The sequence below is a fragment of the Puma concolor genome, chromosome C1, assembly GCF_028749965.1.
Source record: "Puma concolor isolate L17-30 chromosome C1, mPumCon1.1.hap2, whole genome shotgun sequence".
Lineage (NCBI taxonomy): Eukaryota > Metazoa > Chordata > Mammalia > Carnivora > Felidae > Puma > Puma concolor.
Window position 1 is genome coordinate 93569239 of NC_141674.1, and position 15340 is coordinate 93584578.

The following is a 15340-nucleotide window of genomic DNA, read 5'->3' on the forward strand; positions in this document are numbered from 1 at the left end:
TTATCAGTCCATGAAGGCAATTGAAACTTTGGAAATAGCTTTGTGTAAGCGATTTGAACTGAGCTTTAGGAAAGTCTAGGATTTTAATTGAACTAGAAGATGTGTAGGTAGAGGGATGGATTTACAAACTGAGGAAAAGAGCAAAGCAAAGAAAGCTATGGTGTTAAGATTAAGTGGATACTGTTAGCCATGCGCTGGCCAATGTTTAACAACTTGCTCTTCAGAGGTGAAGGGAAACCCTGGTTTATCGTGTTTGCTGATTTCCGTGGTATAAATGTTCCCATTAGAGTCACTGGCAAGCTATCAGCGTCACTGAGCATGGGGTTGGGAACAGATGAGCACAATCAGCTGTTGTAAGCTCATGTTGTGAGCAAGTGAACTTAGCCCACAGCTAGACGCAGTCCTGATGGAGAGGGAGGGTTCTATCTGGGAGTGGTGTTGGATACATTGAAGATAAAGTGAACGACTAGTGTGGCTGTGAAGACAGATGACAACAAGTGTTGACAAGGAGGTGGAGAAATCGAAACCTTCATACATCGCTTCTCGGCCTTTTGGCCAAGGTCAAGTGTAGAAACCTTCATACAGTGCTGCTGGGAATATAAAATGGTGCAGCCACTGTGGAAGGCAGTTCGGCAGTTCTTCAAGAAGTAAATGTGGAGTTACCGTATGACCGAGCAATTCCACTCCTAACTATATTTCCAAGAGAACTGAAACATATGTTAACACAAAAACTTGTCCATGAATACTCATAGCAGCAATATTAACAATAGCCAAAAAGTGGAAACATCCCAAATGTCCGAGTAATGAATGGATAAATAAAATGTGGTATATCCATACAATGGAATGTTATTGGGCCATAAAAAGAAATTAAATACTGATACAAGCTACCACATGGAGGAACCTTTGAAAACCTTACGCTAAGTAAGAGAAGTCAGATACAAAAGGCTGTCTATTGGGGGCGCCTGGCTGGCTAAGTTGGTAGAGCATGAGACTCTTCATCTCTGGGTCATGAGTTCGAGCCCCATGTTGGGTGTAGAGATTACAAATAAAATAAAATAAAATAAAATAAAATAAAATAAAATAAAATAAAATAAAACGGCCACCTATTGTATAATGCCATTTATGTGAAATGTCAGTAATAGATAAATCCATGACACAAAGAGTAGACTGGTGGTTGCCAGGAGCTGGGGGAGGGGAAGATGGAGAGTGAATGTTGATTGGTAAGATTTTGAGGACTCTTAACCCCCAGTTTGAGAAACAATATTCTAAGAGATTGTGGCATGGCAGCTGTTCAGATATGTTTGCTTCATTGGAATTATTGAAGCCCTGACTGCTGACCTGGCTCTCCAGGCTGGAAGTCTCTCCACCAGGTCAAGTTCTCCATCACAAACAGCTAACACATCTGAATATGAAGCTGTCCTTGGAGAGCTTTGCATAGGCCAACCCAGTTGGCCTGTGTCTTTCATGCATGATTAAAAGCTCAGGTGAAAAAAAATTTGATGGAACATTTTGATCTCATTAAAAACCAAGAAAAGCACATCTTTGAAATATAATCTCATAAAACCCTGCTTGTAGACAGATGTGTGTACCAAATTCTCACCTATCAGAAAGGGATTGAAATTTATAAAGGGACATTTTGTTTCCTGGCGACAAAGCCATTTCAATCCTAGGGATATTTACAAGCAATACCAAAAAGCTCTCTGCACCTGACAGACTGGCTGCAGGTACCAAGTGTCTAAATGTCAGCGACCAGCCTCTCTCTTGGAGAGATTAGCTTTGGAGGAGTTGTTGGGGGAGAAAAAGTGGAAAAAGGACAGATGTTATTTCATATGTAAGAGCAGACTGGGATTAGGGGGTGAGTCAAGACGGGTGGTAAACAGCAAGGGGAACCAGGGAGGTCTAACTGCTGCTGTCATCATTGCTGTTAGGCCAGAAATGGCTCCTTCCTCATAGCCCTCACAGAAAGAGGAGTGAAGAGCCTGGGCACTCCCTCCATGAGCTCTCTGCAGGCAGGGTCAGCTGGCTTTGTTTTCTTTTTTCTTTTTGTTAGCCAATTTACAAAGAGCTGAACATAATCTCCTAATTGTCCTGAGAATTTGATGTTACTCAGTTTGGGTGGGTGGGTGGGACCCACTCAATCATCTTAGCAGGGCATTGTCATCCCTGTTTTATGGGCACAGGGTTTAACAACGGGTCCGCGGTTGTGCAGGACAAGATGAGAGTCTGGATCCCTGGGGTCTAATCCAGAGCGCCTTGCACAACTCCAGAACCACTCTAGAGTCTGCCCTTTTGCCACCATTCAGTCACTCAACAAATACTAATTGATAGTGATTGTGTCAGGCACTGTTCTGGGCCCTTGGGCTACATCAGTGAACAAAAACAAAGATGCCTCTTCTTATGTTGTTTCCATCTGATCTGGAGTGAGGGCAAGGGCAGAAATAGACAATAAACACAACGAAAAGTTAAGTTAGAAAGTGTGTTTGAAGGTGGTAAGTGTATAGAAGAAAGGAGTCACTTAGGATTTGAAAATCAATAGGGTGGGAGGGGAGGAATTACAATTGTAAATAGGGCGGTGGAAGCAGGAGGAATAATACCAGGGGCCTTGGTAGGGGCTGAAGGGGAGGGTGCACGTAAAGAGAGGAGCCCCAGAGCCGGGTGCAAGGGTGCTCCTACGTGTCACTAATGGTGGCTGTCGTTACCACACCAGTTCCATCTCCTGTGCCCAAAGTGGACAGGCAGGTCTAGTTCCAGACAGGCTGGACAGCAGGGTCCTGCCTGACCCAGGGCCTGGTGGCACAAACTGCCCCAGCTGGGTGTGAAGACCCAGCAACCAGTTTTGTGTAATGTGCCCATGGTCAAATGAGCTGGGGTGACTGAGTGCCGTCTGTGGTTTTTGATCAAAATGGGAGTTGAAAACCCCAGAGTTGAATAGAAAATGCTGAAAGAAGGGGCAGCAGAAGGCCAAGGCTCCCCCATCCTCCTTCAGACTGGGAGCCCCAGGACTCCCAGCTCCGTGTTGCTAGGCAACAGCACACAGATTGAGGGCAGCCAGCAGGGGCCAGCCTGCCTGGGGTCTGTTTGCTTTGGCTGCTGCTGGGTCTGGTACCTGTTCCGGGGGAGAGGCTGTGTCACTTGGAAGCAAACACCTGACTGTGTAGGGTTATTAAAGGAAAGCCAAAAAGCCATCCTTGACTCTGAGTTGGACTCAGGGCCTGCAATTCCACCTTTAGCAATTTGCTCCTTCAAGCAAAGTCTGTGGTGTCAAACTTTTTGGGGGCTAAAACAAAATCTTAACTGAGAAGACTAAATATGCAGAAGAGATTTTAGGGAGGAAAATGTTGCTTCATTAAAGGGGGCAATCCCCACTCCCGGCTGAAGGGGCTTTCTAAACCCCTAGATTCTGAACCATAATTTGAAAATCCTTGGCTTAAAGTATTTCAGCCCCTGTTAAAAAGTGAACAGCCGGGGCGCCTGGGTGGCTCAGTCGGTTGAGCGTCCGACTTCGGCCCAGGTCACAATCTCGCGGTTCGGGAGTTCGAGCCCCGCATCGGGCTCTGTGCTGATGGCTCAGAGCCTGGAGCCCGCTTCGGATTCTGTGTCTCCCTCTCTCTCTGCCCCTCCCCTGTTCATGCTCTGTCCCTCTCTGTCTCAAGATAAATAAAAACATTAAGAAAAAAAATTTAAAAAAAAAAAAAAAAAAAGTGAACAGCCTTTGTTCAGCAAAATATTAAGCTATTTTATTTTATTTTATTTTATTTTATTTTAATTTTTTTTAATTTTTTTTCAACGTTTTTATTTATTTTTGGGACAGAGAGAGACAGAGCATGAACGGGGGAGGGGCAGAGAGAGAGGGAGACACAGAATCGGAAACAGGCTCCAGGCTCCGAGCCATCAGCCCAGAGCCTGACGCGGGGCTCGAACTCACGGACTGTGAGATTGTGACCTGGCTGAAGCTGGACGCTTAACCGACTGCGCCACCCAGGCGCCCCTTAATTTTATATTTTTAAATGTTTATTTATTTTTGAGAGACAGCGTAAGTGGGGCAGTGGCAGAGAGAGAGGGAGATAGAATCTGAAGCAGGCTCCAGCCCCTGAGTTGTCAGCACAGAGCCTGACACGGGGCTTGAGCCTGGGAACAGCAAGATCATGACCTGAGCCAAAGTCGGACGCTTAACCGACTGAGCCACTCAGGCGCCCCAATATTAAGCTATTTTAAAATTACTAATATGTTATGACATATTTTCACGGTTTTCTGCTGGGGTAGGGATGGTGGAGAACAGACTCCTCTGAGGATCTGATGAAATCTGTACACCCTCTGCCCAGGAAAATGCACATACGTGAAATTCTGCATCTGGTTGTATCGGGGAAGTTGTCCATAGACCGTAGATTAAGGAGCTCTCTGTCTTTCAGGACATTTGTTTATCTGATTTACTTCCAAATGAGACAATACTTAAGTCTTGAGAAGAGTGAGTTTTGAAGGAGGGAGGGAGGAGAATCAGAATCTTGGGGATGGATGGGGCGCCTGGGTGGCGCAGTCGGTTAAGCGTCCGACTTGAGCCAGGTCACGATCTCGCGGTCCGTGGGTTCGAGCCCCGCATCGGGCTCTGGGCTGATGGCTCAGAGCCTAGAGCCTGTTTCCGATTCTGTGTCTCCCTCTCTCTCTGCCTCTCCCCCGTTCATGCTCTGTCTCTCTCTGTCGCAAAAATAAATAAATGTTGAAAAAAAATTTAAAAAAAAAAAAAAGAATCTTGGGGATGGAGTCTGTATTTTTAACATGATCTCCAAGCAGTTGTGATGATCAGATAGGCATGGGCATCAGGGCTCTGGAGGTGGTTTGTCTAGCCCCTAAGGCCCAGGAGACACTGCTGTGAGTTGGCAGCCCTTATGACGGTGAGGAAGAGGGAGGGAGAGAGAGAGAAGCCCTGCTTTCCCCCTCTAGTCTGACAAGCTGGAGAATAGGAAAGGAATCTCCATCCTACCCTTCGTAATGGGAAACTGAGGTTACTTGTGCCCCTGAGCCTCAGCCAGGCCCTCCACTCAAAATTCAAATGAGGGCACTCCAAAGCAAAAAGAACAAAGACCAGTACTTCAGGACACCATCCATCTAGGACTGGGCCTAAGAAAGAGTCTCATTTGGGACACTGATGTTCAAATTCCGATATTTGTGGTTTTCCATGTTCTGTACTAATGAGAGGTCATTCCTCCCTCCTAGCAAAGGGTTAGTGTCTCAATAGTCAGATTGTTTAATGGGATCTGCTCCCATCTGGGTCAGGTGCTTTCCAAGCAAAGAAGCATTTGCCACTGAGTCAACAAATAACCTATTGATCCCGCTGTACCAAGCTTGGGGCGTTTTAACTGGTCTACCTCGCCTCCATCCTGACATTCTCTTCGGAGGATCTGGTTTTCAGGGACTGCGAGGGAACAGGAGGATGAACCTGCAGTTGGGGGAAGAGCAGGAGGCGGCCTCCTCCAGACCCCAAGGCCTGTAGTCAAAATCCGGGTTTACTTAAGAACCTGTTTCTTGACGCAGGCCTTATCCCAGCCAAGACAAACCCAAGTCGTGTTTCTCTCCTGCTTCCTTGGGTGGTTGTGACTTTATGCTGCGTGACTTGGTGGTTCTTGGACTTGGGATATGAGACCCTGGTTGGCTCTGTCTCTCCTGCCTGTGGTGGGGGATGTATCCTCTTCCCCCCACTGTAGTTGCTGCAGTAATCCTTCCTCCTGTCAATGTTTTGCTCAAGTGGAGCCATTTATCCAAAATGAACAGTTAAGATGTGTGCATTCCAATGTGTATAAATTTTACCTAAAAAAAAAAAACAAAAAAACAAAAAAACAAAAAACCAGCAACAACTTCCAGAAGGGAGGAGTGGGTGGAAGTAAATGGGGAATGAGTAGAGGTAGATGAAGAATGACAGAAATTAAGAATTGAAGCTGGGGGGTGGGGGTCATCATATTCTGTTCCAAAATTCTTGTTTTGACATTCACCACAATAAAAAGAAAAAAAGTACTTAGAGATGTCTGTTTTCTCTTAGAAGTCTCCCTACATGCCCCTTCCCCACTCAAGAATCTTGAAGAAACTCATACCCTTTACCCTAGTAATTCCACTTCTGGGAATGTATCCAAATCAAATAATGAGAGATGCACAGAAGGCTTCATAGTAGTGCTATTTAAAATAAGAAAAAGTTGGACAAAATTCCATGTTAAAGGAACTGCAGTGCAATCATTAAAGCCACGGGAAAGTGCTTGTGACCGAAATTGTAAAAAAAAAAAAAAAAAAAAAAGTCAGAGTACAAAACTCCACACTGTATGATCTTCATTTGGTTTTTAGAAATGCATGTGCATGTATAGAAAAAGAATGTGGAAAGGAATACAATCATAGGTTTAAAGTAGTGATCTCTGTTTGCTGGGCTTGTAGATTTTTATTTTCATTTTAATTCTAGCCTATATTTTCATCTTTTCTACAATGCACATTGAGCACTTTGACAATTATTTTAAAGACTGAGAAGTGCCATTTTGAAGGAAGCAGGAGGAAAAGGTGGAAGAAAGAACAGATTTCCATGCAGGTCCTAGCCGTAAAATAGTAAGGTACTGGAACTGGAAGGAATCTTGCAAGTGGCCTAAATCCAAATTTCTCAGTTACAGATGAGAAGACTGAGGCCCAGAAGAGTCAAACGACCCCCTGGGCTGTTTGTTGTCAGTCTCTCAGACTGCTTGTTTTAGCACCACACGGAGCCCTTACTTCCCTCCCAGGAACTTCGCAGCTCCAGAGTGTGCCGTGTTAACCCCTGCAGGCCCCGCTTGGGGAGCAGCCTTTTGTCTTTCCAATCTAGGCCACCTGTTGCCAGCGTCCTTGGCCAGGGGGGCTGCAGAAATGACAGGAAGAAGGCCAGAGGAGCAAGGGGCCAACTGCCGCCCGATCACTCAGTGCCTCTCCCTCTGACAGTTCCAACCAACTATCCCTGCCTACTCGGTTCTGCTGTGGTTACTTCTAAGGAGTGAGGTTAAATGTTTGTGGGGTCTGGCCTTGTGGCTTTCAGGCCATCATGAGTTGAAAAAGAAACAGTGCAGTTCAATGGTTACTGTCACGTTGGAGTCGAGAGACGTGATACAGTCTTTGCCAGAGTCCTTACACGTGGTCTTAGTCCGTTCTGGCTACCATAACAGAACACTACGGACTGGGTAGCTTAAAAGGCAAACGTTTCTTACTCATGGTTCCGGAGACTAGGAAGTCAAAGATCAAGGTGTAGGCAAATTCATTGTCTGGTGAGAGCACTCTGCCTGGTTTGCAGATAACCCTCTTCTCACTGTATCCTCACATGGCTCTGTTCCTCTTTTTTTTTTTTTTTTTTTTTTTTTTTCTTTTTCATGTTTATTTTTGAGATAGAGAGTGCCAGCGGGGGAGAAGCAGAGAGGGGGGGCGGACAGAGGATCAGAGCCCGATGCGGGGCTCAAACCCACAGCCATGAGATCATGGCCTGAGCCGAAGTGGGACGCTTAACCAACTAAGCCACCTAGGTGTCCTGACACTAATCTCTTCGTGAAGGCTCTACCCTCAGGCCCTAATTACCCACCAAAGGCCTCACCTCCAAATACTATCTTATCAGGGCTTCAACATATGAATTGGTTGGGGGTGGGCACAAATGTGCAGCCCATAACAGTTATCAAAACCTTCTCTGGAGAACGTGGGGGCAAGCAGGAGTATGCAATGATAACTAACTGTAGAGAATGGTGGAAGACCAGAAATAAGCCTACCTACGTGTTTATGGTCTGTCTCCTCCCTGTGCCATCCCTGCCAGCACACTCCCCACCATGCCCACATCTGCACCCTTAAGAGCTGTGACTGTCTCGGATACCACTGCTTCACCAGAACCTAGCACATAAGAGACCCTCAGTAACTACTTGTTGAACGCGGTATATGAGTAAACACCATTTTCCTAGAATGTGGAAGACCCGACATGTTCCAAGCTAACGGTATTCCCAGAGTTTAAACATTTTAGTTCCAAAAGAGCAGAATGTTTGAAAAACAGTTATTTTTTAGCACTTAATATTTATTTGTACAACTGTAACACGATGCTTCCAAACAGTTGTCATTAGCCAACACATAAGCACCAGGGAACTGCCACGGGCATATCCAGTGAGACTGTCATGATGTCCGCTCTGTCTGTTGCCTTCCACTTTTTCCTCCACTCCTCCCTCTTGGTGTCTTTTGAATTTGGCATCTATCTATCTATCTATCTACCTATATATATATAGGTAGATATACTTTTTAAATATATATATTTAAAAATATATATACATATATAGAGAGAGATAGATAGATATACACTTTGGGGGATATTTCTTTTTTTTTAATTTTTTTTATGTTTGATTTATTTTTGAGGACAAGAGAGACAGAGCACAAGCAGGGGAGGGGCAGAGAGAGAGGGAAACATAGAATCTGAAACAGGCTCCAGGCTCTGAGCTGTCAGCCCAGAGCCCAAATGCGGGGCTCAAACTCACAGACCGCGAGATCATGACCTAAGTCGAAGTCAGACGTTCAACCAACTGAGCCACCCAGGCACCCCTGGGAGGATATTTCTTAAATGCAACTACCAGATCACAGATTTCTACTCTCTGGGATACTTAATAGGATAAATCAGAGGTTGGGCATTTTCCTGTGGCATAATCTTTTTTTTAATTATTTTTTTTAAATTGTGGTAAAATACACATAGCATAAAATTATCTTGAACATTAAAAAGAATTTTTAATGTTTATTTATCTTAGAGACAGAGCATGAGTGGGGGAGGGGCAGAAAGTGAAAGAGAGAGAGAGAGAGAGAGAGAGAGAGAGAGAATCTGAAGCAGGCTCCAGGCTCTGAGCTGTCAGCACAGGGCCCGAAGTGGGGCCCGAAACCACAAACCACGAGATCATGACTTGAGCCAAAGCCAGACGCTTAACTGCCTGAGCCCCCCAGATGCCCCTATCTTGACCATTTGTAACTGAACAGGTCAGGCATTAAGCAGCCATCACCACCATCCATTGAAAGAACCCTTTTCATCTTGCAAAACTGAAATTCTGTACTCAGGGGCCCAGTCCCCAGAAACCACTAATTCTACTTTTTCTCTCTATGAATTTGAGAGGTACTGTGGGTACCTCATATAAGTGGAATCATATACTATTTGTCCTTTGGTGAGTGGCTTAATACAATTGGCATAATTTTCCTGTACCAACAGACAGCTCAGCATTTGACCAAGGAAGTTCCAACTTAGGGATTTTTTTCTTCTCCTCTCTCATATTCCCCAGGAGTATCGCATGTGGCTGGAGGATTTAGGGGAGGGCAGATTAACTAAGGTGCCCACCCCTCATTTCCAAACCCTACCCTTCTTTTCCTGATGACAGGCAGCAGCCACTGCCTACTGTGCCCTGTTTGAAATTGTGAGTTGGATATGTGCACGGGGGAGTGAGGAACTGTGTGCTAGACATACATGCGGAATATATTTGTGGGTCTCCTTTGTGAATCTGTATGTTATGCAGACTATACGCTTTCAAAGATCACTGGGTGAATTGAGGTACTGTTGGGGATTTGATTTGTTCACAGAATGCTGAATATAGCCCAGGAGCACTGCCATTTATATCTCTGATTTAACTATCTGTCTAAGCTTATATTGTGAATAGTGAGATCTCAAAGGATAGTTTAGATTTGAAACAGCTGCAGTAGATCCAGCCACTTTGGATGGTGGAAATATCCCCAAGTGACATGAAATAAATTAGCACATATTGAAAAGGGAATTTTCTAAGGCTTGGAATCACCATTTTCCCGGCAAACCCCCCACCCAAGTGGCACCCAGGGGACACCAAATGAAAGGCGATGAAAAGAAATGGACTTGGCCCGTGTGTCTCCAAAACGCCAAATGTAGTCAGAGTGAACTGAAATTATCTGCCCGAACAGATTAGATATTTTAACACCAATTCTCAGGCCTCCGAAGCAAGCCTGTCAGCTGGCACACAACCAACACTGTCTTATTTAATTTTTAGATTTGGCTGTTAAATTTGGCCCAGTGTGAGTCTGTGTTTGATTGGGTGTATGGGGATGGTGGATTTCTGGTGGGAAGGCCTGGGTTCTAGCTCAGTGACTTACCAGCTGTGTGAACTTAGGCCATTTCACCCCTGTGTGAGTGTTTCCTCACCTGTACAGTGAGGGAAGCACTCCTGCTCTGCTTGCCTTATGGGGAATTTGAAGATCAAATGAGACCGTGTTTGGGAACCGTAAAATCACTATGCGGATGACCAGCTTAATCATGCTCACAGTGGGAACATCAAATCCTTTCTGCCCGGTTCACTCAATTCTGCATTTAATTTACATACTGTGAATTTTACCCCTCATTCTTGCAGTAAAACCCTTTGGGGAGTATCATATTTAGACCTGGAATTGCTATATGTGTAGTTGCTCTCTTCACCTTAGAGTCCTCTGAGATAAGGAAAAGACTGGAATTGGGGGTGGGGAGAATAGACCCAGAGAGATAGTAGCCCAAGGGCACAAAGAATCCTGATGTTTTTCTTTCCTAGATGACACTGATGTCTAAGTCCAAAGCCGAAGATTCTCATCAAAAGTTAGGCTCACTGGGGCAGCTGGGTGGCTCAGTCAGTTAGGCATCCGACTCTTGATTTCAACTTACAGTTGGTGGGATTGAGCCCTGTTTTGGGCTTTGCGCTGACGGCACAGGACCTGCTTGGGATTCTCTCTCTCCTTCTCTCTCTGCTCCTCCCCTGCTTGCATGCACTTTCTCTCCCTCTCAAAATAAATAAACGAACATAAAAAAATTAGAACTCCCAAAACAGTTCCCCCAATTTTCCCCTTCTCCGCATCTTCTCCCTTTGGATGAAATTGCTGAGTTTGTATGTTGCTATCTTGAGCCATACTGGGCGCAGCACTTAGTAACTCTAATGGCTGGGCATAGAATATATATTTGGTAAATATTTAAAATAGAGGGAAATAAAATTGTTCTCTTATCATCTTGAGTTTCTGAAACTACAGCTCGAGAAACAACACGTTCACTATATTTCCACAAATCTGAGATGCCATTGCTGCTTAGACCCACCGTTTTTTACGTATTGCAAAGAGAGGAAAAGCTTTATCAGTTAAAATATGACACAGTGCTTCCTTATTGTGTCAATTATAAGCCACTTTGATTTCACAGATGTTAAAATGTGAAATAAATATGCATTTTAGAATAAATGAAATGCAGCGTGTTTACCTCTTCCAAAAGGTAAAGCTTTCTGCTTTTTGTTCTGATGCATTCTTAGATTAGCAAACTTCAAAATGGTCCCATTTTTAGTCTCAGCTCCTTGCATTTACACGTGGTATGCAATCATGCTCTTATGTGGGTTGAAAGGGGACATTAAATTGATTTTTCTTATGGACACAATAGTACCAAGTACTTCCCTGCACTTGAATATAGATTTAGGTAAGGGCGGATTATAAAATACTTGTCAGAGCCAAAATGATAATAGTTCTGTGATCTGTTGTTTATTACGAGATTTAAAAGAGTGAGAAATGTTTAAGGGCATTTGATGGATCTATTGTGGGTTTTTTTTATCCTCCCAAGTAGTGCTTTTTATTACTTTTGTTGTTACTGTTGTTCTATTTAATGCTTGATTGGGCTGTTTTGTGGCTCTTATTTAGGTTATTGTTAGTTCAGTAAAGCAACTGAACTGTGAGTGTCCCACTGCACAGAGAAATTAGGCATGAATAGGTTCAGGTGATGAGAGCTGCCTGGGTGAGATAGGATGTTTTCATAAAATGTAAGGTGGGAACTCATCATCTTTCCAGGCAGAAGGGAGTGTGAAGAACAGGAAAATACAGCTTCTGTGACAATCCTTTGCACATTTTTCACAGACCAGTTCTTGCTCATAATTCTACGGTTTAGGACAAGAAAGCCAGCACCTGTTTCCAGCCTGTTCTGTAGTTTCCTTCTCACATTCCTTTGGTTCGTTGGGTCATTATCTATATGCAACAGCAAGAGAGTCACCACACAGAAAGGATTTCTAAGGACTGGACTGTGGTTGGGTGGAGAGGAGTGATCCAAATCATTGCAGCTCCTGTGGGCTTCCTAACAAACATTCGGGCACCATGATCCTTGCTCCCTGCTGGGGCCCCAGGCGCGTGTCGGCAGCCCAGCAGTCCTCGTGCTGGGCGGGAAGTGGGTGGAAAGCTGTTAATGTCTGGTCACTGCTAATGCACGTTTTGCCCACTGTTGTCTCCCCTGCAGTCTGAGTACCACTACGAGTACACCGCGTGTGACAGCACGGGATCCAGGTGGAGGGTCGCCGTGCCGCACACCCCGGGCCTGTGCACCAGCCTCCCCGACCCTGTCAAGGGCACTGAGTGCTGTAAGCATTCCTGCCGCTCACCTCTGGCCTCTGCCCCGAGCCTCCTGCCATCCAAGCCAGGCCCTCTCTGACAGCGCAGCTGCCTTAAGGAATCAGATCTCTCCCCCGTTAGTCCCCAGCCCCTTTGAGATTTGGTACAGAAATGTGATTTCATGGATGCAAACTGGGTATCTAAATTTGCTTTTCTTTTCTTTCTTTCTTTATTTCTTTCTTTTTTTTAAATTTAAATCCCATCAGGGGATAAAGTATGAGCAATTCCAGCTGTGTGCCAGTCAGCGATTTCTTTCTGTTTGCATACATTTTCTTTTGTGCCTGTGCATCTCTCTCCAGTCTGCACTTACCAGCCACAATCAGGCATTAGGAAAAGACTGTGATTTGCTTTTGTTCTTGAAAAGGAAGCCAGAGAAGATGAATTTCTGCACAGACAGACCTTTAAAATGCACTGGGCATCACTTCAGGGAACAAGAACCTTGCCCAGCTGTGGAGCTGTGCGATCAGAAAAGCCGTGACTTGTCTGCAGCTCTGTCCCCACCTCTGCGACTCTGTAGTCACAATTTTTCTACAATTGGCAGCTATTTCCCCTCCACTGTTCTTCTAAGCAGTGTAAAGGGATAAAACAGGGACTAGAATCAAGGAATACTTGGAGATTTGGAAAGATTTAAATTCTTTTTTTTTTTTTTTTAATATTTATTCATTTTTGAGAGACAGAGCATGAGCAGGGGAGGGGCAGAGAGACAGGGAGACACAGAATCCAAAACAGGCTCCAGGCTCCGAGCTGTCAGCACAGAGCCTGACTCGAGGCTCGAACCCACTGAGCGCGAGATCATGACCTGAGCTGAAGTAGGACGCTTAACCAACTGAGCCACCCAGACACCCCAAGGGCATTTAAATTCTTTTAAAAAAAAAACCAAAAACTTACATAGTGCCTGGTTCAGTCGGTGAGCAAATAAATGCTTGTTAAACTACTGAACGGATATTGTGAAGATCTGAGCGGGACTGAGGTGTGACTGCTGCAAACAAGTGAGCCATCTTCAGGTAACTCCGCCAGCTTAACCGAGCTCTTATGTGCATGCACTGTGAACCACAGAGATATATAAGGCACAGTCTCTGCCTTCAAAAGCTTAACGTCTGGTGGAAGAAGCAAACATTCATTCCTCCATTCATTTTTTCAGCAAAACTATATGGAGCCCCTACTGTGTCTGTGCCAGTTACTGAGCCACTGTCCCCAGAGGAGCTCAGAGCCTAGCAGCAGGCACACACCAATATGATGTATTCATATGAGATGACAAAGGACAGGAGGTACGGGTGCCTAGGGCTCAGGAACAGCTCGGGGAACTACTTGGGCAGAGGTTTGCAGGTGGAAGAATACCAGACACATTCAGGGAAGAACATGTGGCCTGGGGTGGAGGCAACGCATGGAAGGTGACGGTGACAGATGGGGCTGTAGTGGAGCAAAGCCTGTAGTGGGAGATCAAGCTGGAAAGTTAGGTTGAGGAAAAAATTGCAGAAGATTTTGAATGCCTGGCTGAGAGCTTATATTCTATAACCCAAGGGGAGTGCCTGATGATCTCTTAAATAACAGGAATAATAGTACCTATCCGTGTTTTAGAAAGATACCTCTGACCACAGAATGAGCAAAAGCAGGAAACAGGGAACTAGTTAGGAGGACTCTGTAATCATTGAGCTAACAGCCAGGAGAATCCCAACCAGCATGGTGGCAGTGGAGCCAGAAAAGAGACAGAGACCAGAGACTCGGGGAAATTCATGGCTGAAGGGCTGGGCACCGTTCAGAAGACCATGGTATGCTCTACTGGAGAGCTCTCAGAATGGCCAAGGCTGTCCCTCAGGAAACGAAACTGTCAGGGACAAGTTCACTAAAGCAGAGCTCCCACAGCCCTAAATTTTATTTTTTATTTTTTATTAAAAAAAAATTTTTTTTTAACGTTTATTTATTTTTGAGACAGAGAGAGACAGAGCATGAACGGGGGAGGGTCAGAGAGAGAGGGAGACACAGAATCTGAAGCAGGCTCCAGGCTCTATGCTGTCAGCACAGAGCCCGACGCGGGGCTCGAACTCACGGACCGCAAGATCATGACCTGAGCCGAAGTCGGCCGCTCAACCGACTGAGCCACCCAGGCGCCCCGAATTTTATTTTTTAAAATAACCGCTTTATTGAGATATAATTTGTATATCATAAAATCCACCCCCTTTAAGTGTAAAGTCTAGTTTTTAGAATATTCACAGTTGTACAACCACTATCTAACTTCACAATATTTTCATCACCCCCAAAAGAAACATCATATCCGTGAACAATCTCTACCCACATCCCCTCCCCACAAGCCCCTGGCACCATAGATCTGCTTTCTGTCTCTGTGGATTTTCCTATTTTGGACTTTCCATATAATGGGAATCATACAAGATGTTTTAAATCTTAGTGGGTCAACTTCTGGATCTTGATCCTCTGCTCCTCATTTTAGGGTGCCCACAGGTTGCCTACTCCTCCTGGTGGCAGTGGCCTCACCACCCTGCCCTTGTCCCTTCTCTGCGTTCCAGCCTTTTCTTGCAAAGCTGGGGAGTTTCTGGACATGAAGGACCAGTCCTGTAAGCCATGCGCTGAGGGCCGCTACTCCCTTGGCACGGGAATCCGGTTTGACGAGTGGGATGAGCTGCCCCATGGCTTTGCCAGCCTCTCAACCAACATGGAGATCGAGGACACCACCACCGAGTCCACAGAGAACTGCACTGCGTGAGTGCCCCCTATAGTCCCCTCCCCTGTGCTGGGCTGGGGAGGATGGAAACCAGGGAGCCAAGCAGCCAAGGGTTAGGTTGGAGCAGCTTCCCACAGGACTGTTGGACATAACGCCCACCTCAGCCCACTCTTACTGATCCAAGCTTACAGTGACTGACAGGCGTTGGTGAGGGGTAAAGAACAGGGGGAAATAGAGAGGGGTGGATACGGTGGATAAGGGTTA

The 15340-nt window shown here is 45.3% G+C and overlaps 1 protein-coding gene and 1 long non-coding RNA gene across 8 annotated transcripts in view; one reads left to right on the top strand and one right to left on the bottom strand.

Moving 5' to 3' along the window:
- Positions 1-15340, top strand: part of ELAPOR1 (endosome-lysosome associated apoptosis and autophagy regulator 1) — a 73694-nt gene that overhangs the window by 24994 nt on the left and 33360 nt on the right. For 4 of the 5 annotated variants that reach the window (XM_086717744.1, XM_086717742.1, XM_025934759.2 and 1 more), the window contains exons 2-3: positions 12248-12368; positions 14922-15114. In XM_086717744.1, coding sequence (XP_086573870.1) covers positions 12248-12368; positions 14922-15114 — 314 coding nt within the window. The remainder of the gene's footprint in view (positions 1-12247; positions 12369-14921; positions 15115-15340) is intronic. The other variant, XM_086717743.1, reaches the window with a different exon arrangement.
- LOC147578224 (uncharacterized) overlaps positions 1-15340 on the bottom strand; it is a 65002-nt gene that overhangs the window by 8690 nt on the left and 40972 nt on the right. For 2 of the 3 annotated variants that reach the window (XR_015254953.1, XR_015254950.1), the window contains one exon: positions 8052-10768. This is a non-coding gene — a long non-coding RNA (uncharacterized LOC147578224). Of the gene's footprint in view, positions 1-8051; positions 10769-15340 lie in introns of those variants that run through there. The other variant, XR_015254952.1, reaches the window with a different exon arrangement.